The 18023-nt window shown below is 34.7% G+C and overlaps 1 protein-coding gene across 3 annotated transcripts in view; it reads right to left on the reverse strand.

The window, feature by feature from the left end:
- Positions 1 to 1358: 1358 nt before the first annotated feature.
- INTS13 (integrator complex subunit 13) overlaps positions 1359 to 18023 on the reverse strand; it is a 36618-nt gene continuing 19953 nt past the window's right edge. For all 3 annotated transcript variants that reach the window (XM_008058786.1, XM_021712727.1, XM_021712726.1), the window contains 10 exons: positions 17912 to 17996; positions 13743 to 13832; positions 13477 to 13566; positions 12192 to 12370; positions 10646 to 10816; positions 10224 to 10378; positions 9674 to 9904; positions 7772 to 7911; positions 2746 to 2881; positions 1359 to 1717 (listed from right to left, as the gene is read on the reverse strand). In XM_008058786.1, coding sequence (XP_008056977.1) covers positions 1678 to 1717; positions 2746 to 2881; positions 7772 to 7911; positions 9674 to 9904; positions 10224 to 10378; positions 10646 to 10816; positions 12192 to 12370; positions 13477 to 13566; positions 13743 to 13832; positions 17912 to 17996 — 1317 coding nt within the window. In that variant the 3' untranslated portion in view covers positions 1359 to 1677. The remainder of the gene's footprint in view (positions 1718 to 2745; positions 2882 to 7771; positions 7912 to 9673; positions 9905 to 10223; positions 10379 to 10645; positions 10817 to 12191; positions 12371 to 13476; positions 13567 to 13742; positions 13833 to 17911; positions 17997 to 18023) is intronic.

The following is an 18023-nucleotide window of genomic DNA, read 5'->3' on the forward strand; positions in this document are numbered from 1 at the left end:
CACCAGATGCAGTCCCTCAGTTTTGGACTTCCCAGCCTCCAGAACTGTGAGCCAGATAAACTTTTCCTAAATTACCCAATCTGTGATATTGTTACAGCAGCAGAAAACAGAATAAGACTATGAGTGATAAATTTTTTAAGCTTACATTTTGTCCACTTCTCTTGACTAGTTAAATCCTCAAAATGGATGCTCTGTGGGGAGTGAGGTTGGGAGCCCAAAGAACATCTAGTTAAGCAGGTAGAATGAGTCAGCTGGAGAGTCAACAACCAACGACATGGAATATAGAAAGCTCCAGGCACAGTCCAAAATGGAGTCACAGAAATATTCCCCTGGTTAGCAGAGCATAGTGACAGTAATTCAAAAATAGTATCTAAAACTGGAGACTAAAATGTAGATTAAGACTGTCAACAAGTAGCATGACCTCAGTACATGGGAAGAGAAGGAGCATAAACTGAGAATAAAACAACATCCCAGTGTTAGAAGGCCTCTGGATCAAGAAATAAACCAACTTGACCCCAATTGGGTACCAACTGAAAACTGGATAACAAAAATAAGATATAAAGCATCAGAGCCCATTAAAAAGTAAATATGATCTATTAAATAGGTGTTGGGTCACAGCTTCTTAAACACTGCACATTTAAGATGCTAATTAGACCTGGTAATGCTTGCAGTACCAATACAACGGTAAGGAATACAAACAGCTCTAGCATGAGAAGAGGGAAGATGCAAGAGCTGAGAATGAGACAGACACAGGAGAAAAACAGAAATTTCACCAGGTTGACATGGGAGGCCCTGGACCCTTGTTTAAACATGAGTTGTTTTTTCAAAAATAGAAAATATTGAAATCTATAAAAATATATGAATATAAAAATCTGTATAAATATATGAATATAAAACTGTATAAATGTATGAATATGAAAATCTGTATAAACAAAGAGCTTTTCCCTTCTCTAATAAACATCCATGGAAAGAAATGACAAACCTAGAATTAGCATTTAACACTGAAATAACATGTTTCTTGCAACATTATGCTCTCCCAGATGAAGCAGAAGAAGGCTCATGAAACATACAACAATGACATTCCTGAGAATTGAGAGACCAAGACTCTATTCAGGGATAAAAACAATCTCATAACTTTCCATTTTCTAAGTCTGTGACGTAATCTCCTCTGTGTCTCTTTCAATATGAAAAGTGAATGGGCGGAAAATTTTTAGCAGAAAAAAAAAGTATTACCCAGATCAGTAGGATTTTATATTAAGTAATGTAAATCTTACCTAAGCGCTGATGAAAATTTTTAAAAATTTCTATAGGTTGTCATTAAACAGTAATACCTTTTTTTCAGAAGTAATAATCCAAAATTTTGCACATCAGATATTGTAATAGATTTATTTGGCAAAGAGAAGCCTAAGAATTTCTTAAAAAACTTTCCAGAGAGAAGACCTTTTACCATAAAATAAACTTGTGTGATTTGGGAGAACGAATCATCTCAAATGTATATTTTTTACTTATGTGCCAATTTCACAATGAGTACAAAAAAGATACTTAGTTGAAATATTTTAAAAATGTAAAAACCAGTCCAGGCAACATTGCTATACAATCTTGCTGTAAAAGTACTTATATCAAATTCCGCCCAAAATATTTATGCAATATACTAAATTTAGTTCTTCAAGTCACTCTTCACTGCCTGCTGGCTTTTCCATTTTCTGCTGCCTCCATCCTGAAAAACAGGAGAAAAAAATGAGTTGGTAAAATAAAACATCCATTAACTATCCATATTTTGTCTCCTTAATTAGCAACTTCTCACTTGAAAATTAAAATCTTAAATATGCATAGAAGAACATCAGCACTTTAGAAAAAGAATAAAGTTAGAGTTACCCTAGCTAGTTCAACTTCCCCATTTTGCAGACGAGTGAAAATTGAGGCCCAGTGAGACTAAGTAACTTTCTCAAGGTTACATGTCAAAGGCTACTGTTTTTGTTTTTTTACTACACCACTCTCCCTTAACCAAGAAAGCAAACAAAACAAAAAAATCTCTACCATTCTGTCAAGTATTTCCTTTTCTACTAAATAAATTTTTTTACCAATACATTTTAAAGATAATTTCCTTAAAAAAAAAAAAAAGATCAAAATAATCAGATCTGCGATTCATTCAATTACAATCAATATTCCTCTTTTTTTTTAAGACAGGGTTTCACTCTGTTGCCCAGGCTGGAGTGCAGTGGCCTGACCATAGCTCACTGGAGTCTTGACCTCCTTCCACTCAGCTTCCTAAATAGCTGGGACTACACAGGAGCATACCCCACACCCAGATATTTTTAAAATTCTATGTTGCCCAGGCTGGTCTTGAACTCCTGGCCTCAGCAATCCTCCTGCCTTGGCCTCCCAAAGTGCTAAAATTACAGACATGAGCCACCATGCATAGCCTAATATTCTTAATACTCTATTACTTGATAGGAAAATATTTCCCCCTTGTTATTTTATATAGATTCAGTATTGCATACTAAGTATCTCTATGATTTTTACTTCTGTGATGTCTACTAAGGAGTAGCAGTTACTATCAACATAATTAAGTCTTTTATGAGTATCAAGAATCAAAGAAGTTAATTTTTTTCCCTATAGGTAACATGTACTCATTCACAATATTAGTAATAAAAACACGACTGAATACAACAAATAAACAGTGTTTATTAATATTAAGGTAATAGGCAATTAACAAAACCAATTTTGACAATAAATAACACAAACCCATTTTCCTCTTTAAGATGTTGATATAACTCAGCTCTGTTATTAACAGAGTTCAAGCGTCCAGCAAACTCTTGATGTTTTCTGGAATTGGCAGTATTGATTCTATTACTCCATAGGGATAATAAGGACACCGGCCCTGGTGTTATATTTGAAAGAAAAAAAAAACAATAATTATTACTTCCAAATTTGTAAATTTAACAAACGTACCTTTAATTCTATTGTTTATTTTATACAAGTAAGGCAATATCATCTTCCTTTTATTCTAAAATTTATATATGTTTCACGATTCCCAAGATGACCCACTAATTCAGTGATTTGCTGTAAAGACTCAAATGACTAAATGTAGAGTCATACTCGTGGTTAAGAATTATTACAGCAACACAGTAAGGATACACAGACACATCAGTAAGCAGAAGAAACATATCCAGCAAAGACTGGAGGAATCCATTTCTAGGCTTCCCCCACTGTCTCCATCCAGTGAGCATCACAGAGTGCACACTATCTCCAGGGGCAAAACTACAGCCCCATGTGTGCAGTATTTCTGCTAGAAAAGCTTTTTTGAGACTTAGAGTCCAGGGTATTTACTGGGGGCTGATTATGTAGGCATTCTCTGCCTAACTACAACAGACAAAAGACTTGCAGAAGGAAAGCAGGTGTTCAGTTCAGCTGTAAGGCAAAATAACTTAATCATCTAGGGAATGCTTCAAAAGTCAGGTTTCCAGATGCCAGCCAAGGGCCAAACTTGCAAGCAAGCTTTTCTAATAATCATAGTCTCAAGAATGCTATGTGAACTCTTTCCTGCATGATACAACAAGGCAAAAGAAACTAGAATAGCCAAAACAAAGAAAAAAGTTAAAGGACCCTTCCTTCTTGATTTCGAGACTTAACTTGAAGTGACTGTTAACAACACTTATTGGTGAAAGAATAGCCACATAAAACAATAGAATATAAAAGAGAATCCAGAAATAAGCTTACACATAAACAGTCAGGTAATTTCTCATAAATGTACAACGGCAATTCAGTGAAGAAAGGATAGTCTTTTCAACAAATGCTGCTGGAACATTAGAACATATATGCAAAAAGAATGAATACTGATCGATACTTTATACCTTATTAAAAAAACATTCAAAAGTTGATCATGGCTTAAATGTAAAGTCAAAAATTACAGAACTCCTAAAAGAAAATATAGGAATAAACTTTCATGACCTTGGGTTAGATTTCTTACATATGACATGAAAAGCATAAATAAAAGCAAAAATTGGTAAATTTGACTTCATCAAAATTTAAAACTTCTGTGCAAAAGTCATTTTTAAGAACAAACCACAGACAGGGAAAAAATATTTGCAAATCACATATCTAACAGAGAACTTGTATCCAAAATAAATAAAGAACTTTCAAAACCCATCAGTAAGAAAACAACCCAATTAAAAAATGTATAAAATATCTGAATGGCCCCATCACCCATGACAACATATAGATAAGAAATATGCAGAGAAGAGGACCACCATCATTAATCACAAAATAAATATAAATTAAAACTACAATGAAATACCACTACACACCTCACAGGATAGCTAAAAAAAAAAAACAAGAAACAAAAAACACCTTTGACAACAGCAAGTGCTAGAGAACGTTCACATCTGGTGGTAGAATACAAAATGTACAGCCACGTTGGAAAAATAAGTTGGTAGTTTCTTATAAAGTGAGTCATATACTTTAGAAATAAATGGAATAAAAAGAGCAGACTACTCTGACACACCTGCAACACAAATAAATTTCAAAATGTATTATGCTATATGAAACAAACCAAGCTCAAAAAGCAGCACAAAATTTGCTTTCACTGATAAGACATTCTGTAGAAGGAATAATTATAGGAGGAGAAAATATATCGCTGGCTACCAGGGACTAGGAACTGAGGGATACTGACAACAAAGGATCAGTACAAAAAAACTGGAAATCTTCTGGGGTAAAAAACTGTTGGATATTTTGATTGTGACGGTCATTAAACAACTGTATGCACTGTCTAAACAGAACTGTACACCAAGAAGAGTCTTATTCTGTGTAAATTTTTAAGTACTAAATTTTAAAAATTATTTTATTTTTATTATAAAACTATTACATGTTCATTAAAAAATTAGCAAACACGGTACTAGGAAACTATGGGGGGGAGGGAGATGGGATTAACAGTAGCAAATATCTGTCTGGGGCTGGGAAAACACCTCTTATCAACAGGGTGTCTGAATGAAACGTAATTGTACACCTAACCCTTAACTGTACCCCACAAAACTATAATAAAAATACTGATTAATTATTTAAAAAAAAAAAAATTAGCAAACAATAAAACACATAAAGGAGAAAATAAAGTCATCATAGTACCCTACTCTAGCAATTAAAAATATTCTGGTATTTTTTTTTTCTTTCTGAGATAGCATCTCATTCTGGCACCCAGGCTGGAGTGCAATGGCACAATCACAGCTCACTGCAGTCTCGAATTCCTGGGTTCAGATGATCCATCTGCCTCTGCCTCCTGAGTAGCTGAGACTACAGGCATATGCCACCATGCTCAGCAAATTTTTTAAAAACTTTTTTTTTTTTTAGAGTTCACAGAAGTCTCACTATATTGCCCAGGCTGGTCTTAAACTCCTGGCCTTAAGTAATCCTACCACCTTGGCTTCCTAAAGCACTGTAATTACAGGTGTGAGCCATCGTGACCAACCTATTTCTTTTTCAATGCCAACAAAATGAGTTTTTGGTTTTTCTCTTACTGTATCATACAATGAAAACTGAACATATTTTTGCCAGACCGGAGGGCACATTAAGAATAGGCCAACGCTAATTGCAGCATACACAGCAGGCACAAAATTCATCTTGGGTAGGCCTGGGAAGTCATTTTTCTTTTTTTTTTTGGAGTTGGAGTTTCACTCCGTCGCCCAGACTGGAGTGCAGTGGCCGCTCCTGGCCACCGCAGCCTCTACCCACTGGGCTCCGGCAATCCTTCCACCTCAGCCTTCCGAGTAGCTGGAATTATAGGCACGCGCTACCATGCCCGGCTGATTTTTGATTTATTGTAGAGATGAGGTCTTGCTGCCCAGCAATCCACTCACCTCAGCCTCCCAAAGGCGCAGGATTACAGGCTGAGCCACCGAGCCCGGCTAAGAATAGGCCAACGCTAATCGCAGCATACACAGCAGACACAAAATTCATCTTGGGTAGGCCTGGGAAGTCATTTTTCAAAGCAGACAAAATTGAAGTATAATAAAAGGCCCAGGTAAGTTGCTCATCAGAAAAGACATGAAATTTAGGTTGTAAAATAGAATGAAAGAAGAAACAAACATTTTTCAAGTATGCGTATCAGCCTCAAATGTAAAGTTACAAAAGGAGGTAGTGATTTGCAATCAAGTTGCTTCTTATATGGGCTATTGCATATAGTGTTTCTAGGGTGGGAAGCATCAGGGATCCCTTTAATTTAACGATAGCTGATATTTCATCTAAATGCCAAGCTAGTACATATGAATATGAAAACCTGAATGAAAATGAGATTATAGTATATATAGGTCCTGCAGCCTGCTTTTTAAAAAACTTATTTTACATAGTCATTCATTTACCCATTAATTCAGTAATCAAACCTACAGTAGAAATGGGCCATAAGAAAGGAATTGGCAAAAAAAAAAAAAGAACAGGATTGGCAGTAGTGGGAAACTGCCAGGGGTGGGAGGAAGGAGGGAAACATACCCCATCAACAAGGGTACTTGTTTTGAGTAGTAGTAATGTGATAGTACACTAAAACAGTTCCCACCCTTTAGACCTTTCATACTAATAGTAGAGGCAAGATGTTAATAAGCCATAAGTGCTATAATAGTAGAAATCCTCAGATGCAAAGAAAACAAAAAGTACCCAATTTAATTATTAAAGAAGTGAGGAAAGTCTTTTTTGAAGAAGGAGCTGCTTAAGCTAAAACATAAATGATTATACAAACATTGCAAGAGAGAAGAGTGGGCATTTATGACAATATAATTATTCTTGGGCTATATAAATTCCACCCTATGGACACACCATTGTTTGGTCATTTTCTTATTAATATGTGTTTTGGATGTTAGAAATTTTTTGCCAGTATAAAATAACAGTCTTTAGAGTTCTATTTTCTAAGCATTGCTGAAATAGTTTAAAGTAAACTTGAATTTCTCATCCTAATCAACAGTAGTATTTTTTTGTCATGTGAGAAATAATTTATCAATAGATATTTATTTAAATCCTATTATTTTCTAGTTATTCTGGTAATTGCCTGCAAGGACGATCTCCGATTTCAAAAAAATTAGAGAACTGAAGAATAGACCATGTATCACAATGTATATAATATGACAGAAATAAATAAAAAGCAAACAAACCTACCTTCTCCCTAGGATGCACAGCCAGTAATCATAATCTGGCCAGCTCTGAGGTCTAATTGCCTTAAAATAGGCACAGTGGCAAGACATCAGACAGTCCAATGATGGCATACCATTTCCCACAAATCCCAAAAGGACTAAATCTAGTTTACCTTCAAGATAACTAAGGCCTAAGAATGATTTCAGAAACTTTTCAGCTTACAAGTAAGAGATAAGAGGCCTTACAGTAAAAATATTGTTTATTAACAATACCTACACTGAAACTCATTCAAACCTTTTAAACTTATCAATAGAATGATATTACAACCTTCCCTAACCCAGCACTTAATTAGCACAGTGTCAGGAACATAAACACATTCAAGTTTACATTTTAAAATTTCTTAAAATAAAAATGTGATAGTAAACCTGTTTATTTTCCAAAGGCTTCGTTAATGGAGATATGATACTAATTTTTTTCTAGTAGTGACAAATATATTCACTGCCTGGATTTTCGAAGGCTGTAAACAGAGAATCTCCTAAACAACATCCAGGAATAGTTAAGCGCTCTTCCTCACATATACAACATATTTAAATAACACTGTACAAAAACAGAGCTTAATTGGAAAACTTTTCACAAACCTAGTTCTATAATTATGCCTTACCTTTTGATTTTTCTACTTGTGGAGTTTCATCCATTTCAACAAGGGGTTTTTTGTTTGGAGGTTCTGGGGAATCAGGTGAATCTTTTATAATCTCGGCTTCAGCCAACTCTTCTTTTCCACGTTCTAAGATTCCTTTTAATCTTTCAAAGGGACAAATAGTGAAATGTAAAGTTTAAAGTTTTAAAAGTCTAAATATGGCTCTATAATCAAACTACCTTTGCATATCAATCTTTATAAAAGATAGCTGATCTCACAAAATAAACCTAGGGACTAATCAGGAACTTCAATCTAAAATCCGGTAACAGAACTTAATAAATTATACACAAGTTTCCTTTTCTCTTCATAATAATAACGCAATAATTCAGAATGAGTCAGCTGTAAAATATTTTAAAAGAGAGGAAAACTTAAGCTAAAATTTAAAAGGTGAAAAATGATTATCTTCTGAAGAAATTTCACAATCTTAATTTTTACAGATATGGACAAAATACTACTGTATTTCAAATTACAAATAATATTAAGATGTTTGCACTCATTCGTTCTCTAGTCAACATGCTGTGGAAATGTAATTGTGTTTCACAAGTCAGGAACTTAACTCTAAGCTTTTATTTCATCAGGGAACAAAAACACTCCCAAAGTATACAGGAGTATTCTTAAGCTCAGTGAGATCTGAAGGACTGTACTTTTTTCCTTTTCTTACAGTTAGCCAGTTTTGCTTCAGAAGCTCAGCAGCCCTAAAAAAGTGAACTTCTAAAGTCAAAGAGAAGAGTGTTCTATTATTTACAGATGAAATTATATCTTTTCTAAGTTAGCTTCAAAATATTCCTATGGGGAGATGGAGAAGGTAGTGGATAGGGAGATATAGGAAGTCCTCAACATACAAACGAGTTCTGTTCCGAGAGTGCATCTATAAAGTCCAATTTGTTTTAAGTCTAACAAAGTTAAGTCTAACTAACACAATCAGCTATATAGTATTGTATGTATTTAATGGACTATACTGACACCTGGGAGAAAGAAATACATAAAAAAAAAAAACAGGTGTGCAGAGTTCAAGTTCATAACTTGAAGGATAGTATGCAGGGGATTTACTGTATATGAAATGAGATCCACTGTGAATTGCTAATTATTGAAGGTAGATGATGGGCACCTATTTGTTTTTTACTAATGTATATGTTTGCAATTCTCCATAATAAAAGGTTCTGTTTCATTTTTAAGGAACTTACTACACTGCCACTATAATCATTGTTGCCTGGTTGTTTGCCTAATTTCTGGCAAGGAGATAGAAAATTTAGCTAGCTGATATAATATTTTTATTTTACTTTTATTACTTTTAATTTTTTTCAAATTCAAATTTGGCATCATTATATAAATCACAAACTAAGGGAGAAGAGGGTTGAGAACCACTTTCAGAATGAGGACTGTATGTTCTTCCTCTGTGCTCCCAAAGCTATCCTATGCCAATTTTTATAATAGCACCTTCCACACTTTGCTGCAATCACTAATTTACTTGTCTGTTTCTACTACAACACTGTATGTTCTTCCAGGACAGGAATCTTGTGCCTGGCACATCATGGACATTCAATAAATATTTACTGGACAAAGAAGTAAAATGATATCTTTGAAGTTATTAACACACAAAGTACACACTGATAATACCAAATATCATGCATTATGATTTTCAGAAATTAGAAAAACTAACACTATCTGTACCCCTAACAACACAGACTCGTTTTTTTTAAGCCCAAGGAAGAGCTTCTAGATTTTAAGAATAATAAAAGTACAGTAATAAAGAATAAACACATACTAAATAAACTACTACTAAATGAGGTCTGAACGTCTGAGTGTGCCATATGCAGAATGATATGCCAAAGGCACCATGATGCCAGATCAATGCCAAGAAGTTACCTCTCCGAGTCTTGCCACGATTTTTCCTGTTCATAATCTTTCACTGCTTTCTCTGACTTGTCCTCTTTGTCTTCCCTCTTTCTTCCTCGTTTCTTTCGTTCTTCTTCTTCTGGGGGTTTGCTCCTACATGCCATCAGACACTCCAAGACTCTTTGATGTTTCTCCGAGTTGTTGATATGGGCTCTGACAAGGGTTTCTAATTCATTCCACATGATACGGTATTGCTCATCTCTACAGGAAAGATTTGGAAATAGTCTTTAAATATTGACGTGTCACCACTTGCTACTGGTAAAGTAAAAGGAAATAATTAAACATGTGCTTCTTTCCTCTTAACTCGATAGTTAATGGTGAAATTTTAAGATATAATATATCCATTTCTGTTACTCTACATTATTTCATCTTTAAAAAAAAAAAAATATATATATATATATATATATATATATATATATATATATGCTCTCAAATATAATTGACATGTGGATAAGTCATCTTAAGAAACAATATGTATCAGGTAAATGTGATGTATAAAGAAAATAAGGAAAAACACTACCTTTTCGGACCCTTTCCTCTTGTACCAACTGTGGAAATGGGTAGAGGATCATTTTTTCTTTCCATATCAACTAAGTTGTATATTGTTTTTTGACAGTTTAACACATCTTCTTCTGTCAAAGATTCTTTGACAATAACACTGGCTAATGGAACTACCTGTTAAGATTTTTTTTTTTAAAGAAAAAAGAAAATCTGTCTTGAAAAATAAGTATCAAAATGTCTAAGCAGAATCCAATTTTAAAACTGATTTTAAAGGTGAAGGAATCTACATCTATCACTTCAATTTTTAATTTTTTAACTTTAGCAATCTCATGTATTTTATTATTTGCTGGAGAAATGGTATAAATTACAAATTTCCTAATTTTTTTCTATAAAGAATATATAATTAATCTGAAAGAAAAGTTGATACTACTTAACACTTACCGCCTGCATGTTGAAAATGGTAGTTTGTGAAATAATCATAGGCCAGTAACGGGTATGCTTTTCTAATTGATCTTTTGCACGTTCCAGAGGGATCTCAAGACTTCCATCGATTTTATATCTGGGGTCTAGAAAAGGAGTTAATCTGTTTTCCCTCATAAATTCACCAAAATCCTAATGATAACCAAATAAGATAAAATTAGAAACTATTTCTAATATTTCAGTATGGCTTACATGTTCTAGTCTGTTTCCCTGATGTCTTCTGCCCTATGATATGCAACAGAACACTTTCTCTAACAGTGCCCTCTAACCCTACTACTTTATTATCCTTCTTTTGAATTTGAAACCAATCAGCCTTTATACAAAGAAAATTAAGAAAACCTCAAACATAAATGCATTCATGGTATATTCCACTTTTTAAAAACCAAGGAGCACTCACTTTTTTCACTCCTATAATTTAACTCTCTTCTATCATATACAGATAAGAGTCAATCACATTAGAAGACAAATTTGCTTATTAAAAAACAACCTTGACATAACACCAAAATGTTAACAGTGGTTATCTTTGAATGATGGCATTATAGATAATTTATAGGTTTCTTTTTTTTTTTTGGGTTGGAGTCTCACTCTGTCACCCAGACTGGAGTGCAGTGGCCGCTCCCGGCCACCACAGCCTCGCCTGCTGGGCTCCGGCGATCCTTCCGCCTCAGCCTTCCGAGTAGCCGGAATTACAGGCACGTGCTACCACGCCCGGCTGATTTTTTGATTTATTGTAGAGATGAGGTCTCGCTGCCCAGGCGGGTCTCGAATCCGCGGGCTCAGGCAATCCACTTACCTCAGCCTCCCAAAGGCGCGGGATTACAGGCTGAGCCACCGAGCCCAGCTTATAGGTTTCTTTTTAAGAAGTCTGTGTTCTCTAAACTTCCTATAATGAATACTGATTTGCTTTCTCCTTACTAAAAATTATGTAAAAACTAAAAACCTAATAAAAAACAATAACAGTATATAACACTTTGTGGTTTACAAAGTACATCTGTATACATAAATCATATTTAATTTTCACAATCACCTCAAAAAAGTAGAAAGCGAAATACCAAATATGAAAGAAGGGAGGGAGAATAAAAAATTAAAATCAGAACAACAGAATTTCTACCAAAAATAGATAAAATTTCCTTTTATGTTCCTCCCAATAATACAAAAGTTTATGTTATTTCAAATTAGCAGCAATCCAAATATTCAAAGTTTCTGCTTGTCATTTAAGTTACTAGAAATTAAATTTCAGCTAAAAGCTTTAGTTCAATCAATTTTCATTCCTTCCTATAATTCCAGTGTGACATTGCAACTCAGATATATCTCAGTATACACTAAATACATAATAAAGAGTGATAAAGAGAACTTTTGAGCAAGTATTGCAGAAAATTCACCTAATTAAAATAATCAACTTCTTCCAAATCTTTTTTGCACAGATATTAGCATATAACAAGCACTCAATAACTACTTGCTGAATGACAGACTCAAACATAAAAATTAATAGATATTAGAATCTTACTGTAATCCGGTAGTCTGTAACTCTTCCTCCACATCCTTCACTAATTGAAGGTGGATCTTCTAGAATGGATCGAGAACTGCTAAGAACGTGCAAAAAAATCTCTCCTCCATGGCTACTAAGCATATGACTAATGACTTTGGAACCTGATTTTCGCGGCTGTTCCAATAAAACAGAACGACCTGTCAAAAACAAAATTATGTTATCAGTAATGAAATTCAAATGGGCTCTTATTTATTCACTTGAGATTTATGTCTGATTTTTTCATTTTACTTACGATCCTTATATTTTAATCAGCATTACTAATTTAGTGTATCTACATTTCCATTCCTAAAAATCTGAATTCTAACCTTAGCTTTGTCTTAGTTACTCCAACCTTACATAGTTATACAGTCTTCCAAAACAAGCATAGTGGTCTCTGGTATAACATGTTTGATTATATGGTTCATTCAATTACTTGTTTATATAAAATTTTTCTCCTGAACATCAAGGAAACAGTGAGACATCTGCTAGATAATTCTCAGGTTAACAATACTATACAACATTTGGGGAGAAGGCACAGTCTCAACTCACCTCCACAATACTTCTTCATCAGTACTATAATCATTACTACTTTCTATTTCACGTGCCCAAATGTTGTTTAATCTGAACTTCCCAGTCTGATGATATTCAAGTTGTGCTTAAACTTAACAATGACATTAACCTTACGACAAAGACAGATTTTTAAATCAATGGTTTCAAAACCTAGCTAAACAGAAGAATTACCAGAGTAGCTTTTAAAATTTAGACTTAGCAGATGGAATCCAATAATTTAGACTTGCAAAAAACATTTTCACACAAGGAAACCACAGACTTAAGGTCATATGTAAGTATCATATATTATAACATTGAAAATATAATATGTATTTATGATAAAGGTATAGTGTTCAAAGAAAAATAAGTTCTTATGTGCTTTGCAACTTAAAATTCAATGGCCGAGATAAATGGTCTGTATTATTATAACTTCCAAACAACATCAATTTAGAATCTAGAGGTGAAAATTCTAATATACAAATACTAAAAAAATTATTAAATAAAATTTGCTTAGATACAATAATCTAAAAGTTAGACATAAAGTCATCTTACTTTAAAACCTTAGTAAAGAGTATTTCCAATTATGTAAGTTTAAAACAGTTTTGGCAAATACATCATTCCACTATATTGATGAAAACTGCTTTCCAGAATTCACATTCACTAATAACTTCACTTGTAACGATTTCAGTCAAAACCATTGAGTGATGAAAGTTACCATTTAGAAGAAAATTAGTAAGGCAGGAGGAAGGTCTACTATTTACATCTACAGGTGAAATTCGATAAGCTCCAGTACAATAGTGTAATTCTGAAACAGAAGAGAACACTGATTTGAAAGAATATAAAGAAATATTCCCACAATTAAAACAAAAAAAGCACCCAATGAAAAACAAAAATTCAAAAAGAAATAAATGAACCGATCCCCATATGATATCTTAAGAACCTTTTGACTTGTTCTTTTCTCTTTCATTTTCAAATACCTACCAATGTTATTTGTCCTTGGTGTACACCACTTTAATGTTATCGTTTCTTTAAATGGGCCATCTCTACTGCTGCCACTTAAGTGCGTATCACCTTTAAAAATATGTCAGAACCATTACACATTGTATATATATTTTTAAAAATCACACTCTACCCCCATAAATATGTATAATCATTACATGCCAGTTTAAAATAATAAAAGCAAAAAATAATAATAGGGCAAAAATGGAAACTCTGTTTTCAAAATTTTCCCGTAAATCTGAAACTATTCTAAAATTAAGTTCATTCAAAAACAACAATGAAAAAACTGTCAGAGAAACATTAACATTACTAAATAGATAATAAACTTCAAATTGTTTACCCAAGATTTCCAAATGAGTTTAAACCCTATAAGAAATATCTCTGGGAGAATATATTTTTTATAGAGTCCCCTAGAAAAATGCCAACAAGAGTATGCATATTACCTATGATTAAAATAAATATGCAATTTCCTCCAAATTCCTCATTAATCAGTCAGTTAGGTCATTGCACTGAAAGTCAATAGCAAAAATTTTAAAAATTTCAAGCATCTACAACTACCCTCCCCTGCTCACACTATTAAATAATAAAATGACAGTTAAATACTCAGAGAAAGCTTAAGGAATCTAAAATGTACAACAAATTATACTAAATTCTAAAGAGTTTATTTAGAAAAAGCACAAACCAAAGGATCGGGGAAGTAAATACAGTATGCAAGGAGATATTACTCAAATAATGAACAAATATACAACCATAAAGGTAAAGCTTTGAAAGAAATATATACAGTGCTATGACAGTTCATACAGAGCGATCTGACCGATTCCAAAATACCAGGGAAAACTTCTTTGAGAGTGAAGACTAGTGTGAGTCATAAGAGGAGGATGAGTAGAAATTAACAAAAGAAATAAAAGAGAGAACATTCAGGCCGAGGTGAGTAGACTGCCTGAGTCCATGGGTTCGAGACCCACCTGGGCAGCTTGGCGAGAACTCGTTCTACAACAAATCAAAAATTAGCTGGGTGTGGTAGCGTGCGCCTGTAGTTCCAGCTACTTGGAAGGCTGAGGCAGAAGGATTCCCGGAGCCCAGCAGGTCGAGGCTGTGGTGGCCGTGAGCATGCCACTGCACTCCAGTCTGGGAGACAGAGTGAGACTCCAACTCAAAAAAGCAAAACAAAAAGCAAAGGGAACAGCAGATGCCAAGATACTGTGGCAGTAGGGAGCATAAAAAAAGTCAGGTCTACATGGCTGAAACACAGAGAGAAGAGGCGTGTGTTGTGAAATGAGAATGGAAGGGAGAAGGAGCTAGACAATGAAGAGCCTTGTAAGACATTAAAACGGTTCTATCTTTATTCCAAAGTCAACAGAAAAGCACCGGAGAGCTTTAAGCTAATGAGAACATGGCCAAGGTAAGCATTCTGAAAGTTATTCTAGCTAATGAGTAAAAATTAGATAGAGAGCCTGAGCCCCCAGGTTCAAGACCCACCTGGGCAACTTGGCGAGACCTCATCTCTACAATAAATCAAAAAATCAGCCGGGCGTAGCAGTGCACGCCTGTAGTTCCGGCTACTCGGAAGGCTGAGGCGGAAGGATCGCCGGAGCCCAGCAGGTCGAGGCTGCGGTGGCCGGGAGCGGCCACTGCACTCCAGTCGGGTGACAGAGTGAGACTCCAACTCAAAAAAAAATTAGATAGAGAAAGATTATTTAGGAGGCTACAGTGTGATACTAGGTAATAAAATAATAGCCTGGATTAGGGAGATGGTAATGTCAGTGGAGATGTAGATATATGTGAGATACTTAGTAGATGCCATTTTTAAACATGTGATAATGGATTAGATGTTTCAAAGATAAGTCTAAGGTTTCTGCCTTATATAACTGGATAGACAACAGGGCCATTCGCTGAAAGAGGGAACATTAGACCAGTTTAGGTGGCAAAGCTCCTAAGTTGTTTCAGGCTTGTTAAGTTTTAGGTGCCTGAGAGACATGTAAGAGATATATTATATAGTAGAATATAAAGGTCCAGAGCTTACAGAAGATACCTAGGCTAAAGTATTCTGTAAGTCTACTCCCCAAGATCCAGCTCTAGTGTTACCTCCTCAGCTAAGTTTGCCTAACTCTTAGAGGCACAATCAATCACATGCAGCTTCCTCTGCATTCTCACAGTACTCGGCTCCTACTGCTACAATAGCATTTTCTACATGGTGTCCACATGTAGCACGAATAACTACAGGTGAAGTCAATAACTATTTTAGATAAAAACCTTGCATTACCAGGGTATTTTTATATTTTTTAAGTTTTAAAATAATATTTTAGAAATTGGTATAACCGCATAGGTTCTTAGCAATTTCCGCATATCTTCCTTATTTTCTTTTTTCTTTTTTACTCTTTGGGATCTAATTCCGTAGCCCAGGTTGGAGTACATTGGTACAATCATGGCTCATCGGAGCCTCGACTTCCTGGGCTCAGGTGATCCTTCCACCTCAGTCTCCTGAGTAGCTGGGACTATGGCACATGCCACAAGATCTGGCTAATTTTTAAATTTTTTGTAGAGACAAGGTCTCACTATGTTGTCCAGGCTGGTCTAGAACTCTTTGGCTCAAGCAATCTCCATCCTTGACCTCCGAAAGTGCTGGGATTACAGGCATGAGTCATTGTGCCCAGCTTCCACACACATTTTAAAAAACAAGTCTCTAAATTCCTTCGTTAAACATTAATATATCCATTTATCATAATAGTTTTCTTCCTGTTAGCAACTCGTTAGATTAATTCTAAGACTCCTTAGACAAGTAACAAATGTTATGATTGGTTCATGATTACATTTCAGAATAGATGCATACAACATAATCAAAGTCAACCAGTGAATTCTCTGATGGCATCAAATTATACGGCAAACATTTGAAAGAATGTAACAAAATTCAAAAGCTTAAAATGACCTTCAAACTTTAAAATTTCATTGAATTTAGGATTGGGTGAAATATTACAGTTTATCTAATCCAGCATCTTTAATTTGTAAGTGCATAAACATGTGAGATGAGCCAGGCTCGTGGCAAAGCCTTAGCTAAAAATCATCTCTTAACTCTAGAGTCATCCCCACTAAACCAAGCCAATTCAGTTGCAGAAATCAGTTTTGGAGATGAGATCTACTGACTGAAATAATTTTTAGAGAAAATAAACTAATTAAAATTTCACAATTTTTATCCAGACAAGTTGAAAATCTTTCACTCTTTGGAGTTTGCTATTGATCTTTTCCCTCTCTCAAGGTTGTTTTCTTGCAAAAGAAACTATGAGTTTACATGAACTCATTAGTCTGAGAAAGGTAAGGTGATCTTTCTCATTATTTGTTCTATTAGCCCCGTCTCGTCCAAAGATACTGACAGACAAGTTTGGAAAGGAATGAACTAAGGTTAATCAGGTTTGTTTATTGAAGAACTTCTCAGAGCTGTTACAGTAGTCCCAGACTTATCCGCTGTTTCTCATTCCACAGTTTCAGCTATTTGTGGTCAACCGAGGTCCAAAAATATTAAATGGAAAATTCCAGTAATAAACAATCCTAAGTTTTAAATTGCACACTGCTTTTGAGTAGTGATGTGATGAAATCTCACTGTCCCACTCTGTTCCACCTGGAAAGCGAATCACCCCTTTGTCCAGCATATCTGCTGTCTAGACTACTAGCCTGTTAGTCACTTATTAATCTTCTGGCTATCAAATCAACTGTCACAGTATCACAGTGCTTGTGTTCGAGGTCAATAGCAGCCTCAAGCTACGTCACAATGCTCACGTCATTCACCTCACTTCATCTCATCACGTAGGTACTTTATCATCTCACATCATCTCAAGAAGAAAGGTGAGTACAGTACAAGGTATTCTGAGAGAGACCATATTCATATAACTTTTATTATAATATATTGTTATAATTGTCCTATTTTATTATTAGTTATTGTTGTTAATCTCTTACTGTGTCAAATTTATAAATTAAACTTTATCAGAAGTGGGTATGTATAAGGAAAAAACACAGTGTTATGTAGGGTTTGGTACCACCTAAGGTTTTATGCATCCATTGGAGGTCACAGAACATATTCCCAGAGGATAAGGGAGGACTACTGTAATATGCTCGCATATGTTAGATCTTACAAAATCATACTTTCAAATGTCTCTTACCACTTTTCAGGAAATCTACATGTGCATCTTTGTGATGAAGTAGTTCCACATCATAATTAGCAGATGTGTTAGCATGTTGTTCTTCCTTAAAGCAAAATTTAAGACATTTAAA

This window comes from Carlito syrichta, unplaced genomic scaffold (assembly GCF_000164805.1).
Source record: "Carlito syrichta isolate Samal-C Ts95f unplaced genomic scaffold, Tarsius_syrichta-2.0.1 Scaffold303626, whole genome shotgun sequence".
In the NCBI taxonomy this organism is placed as follows: Eukaryota; Metazoa; Chordata; class Mammalia; order Primates; family Tarsiidae; genus Carlito; species Carlito syrichta.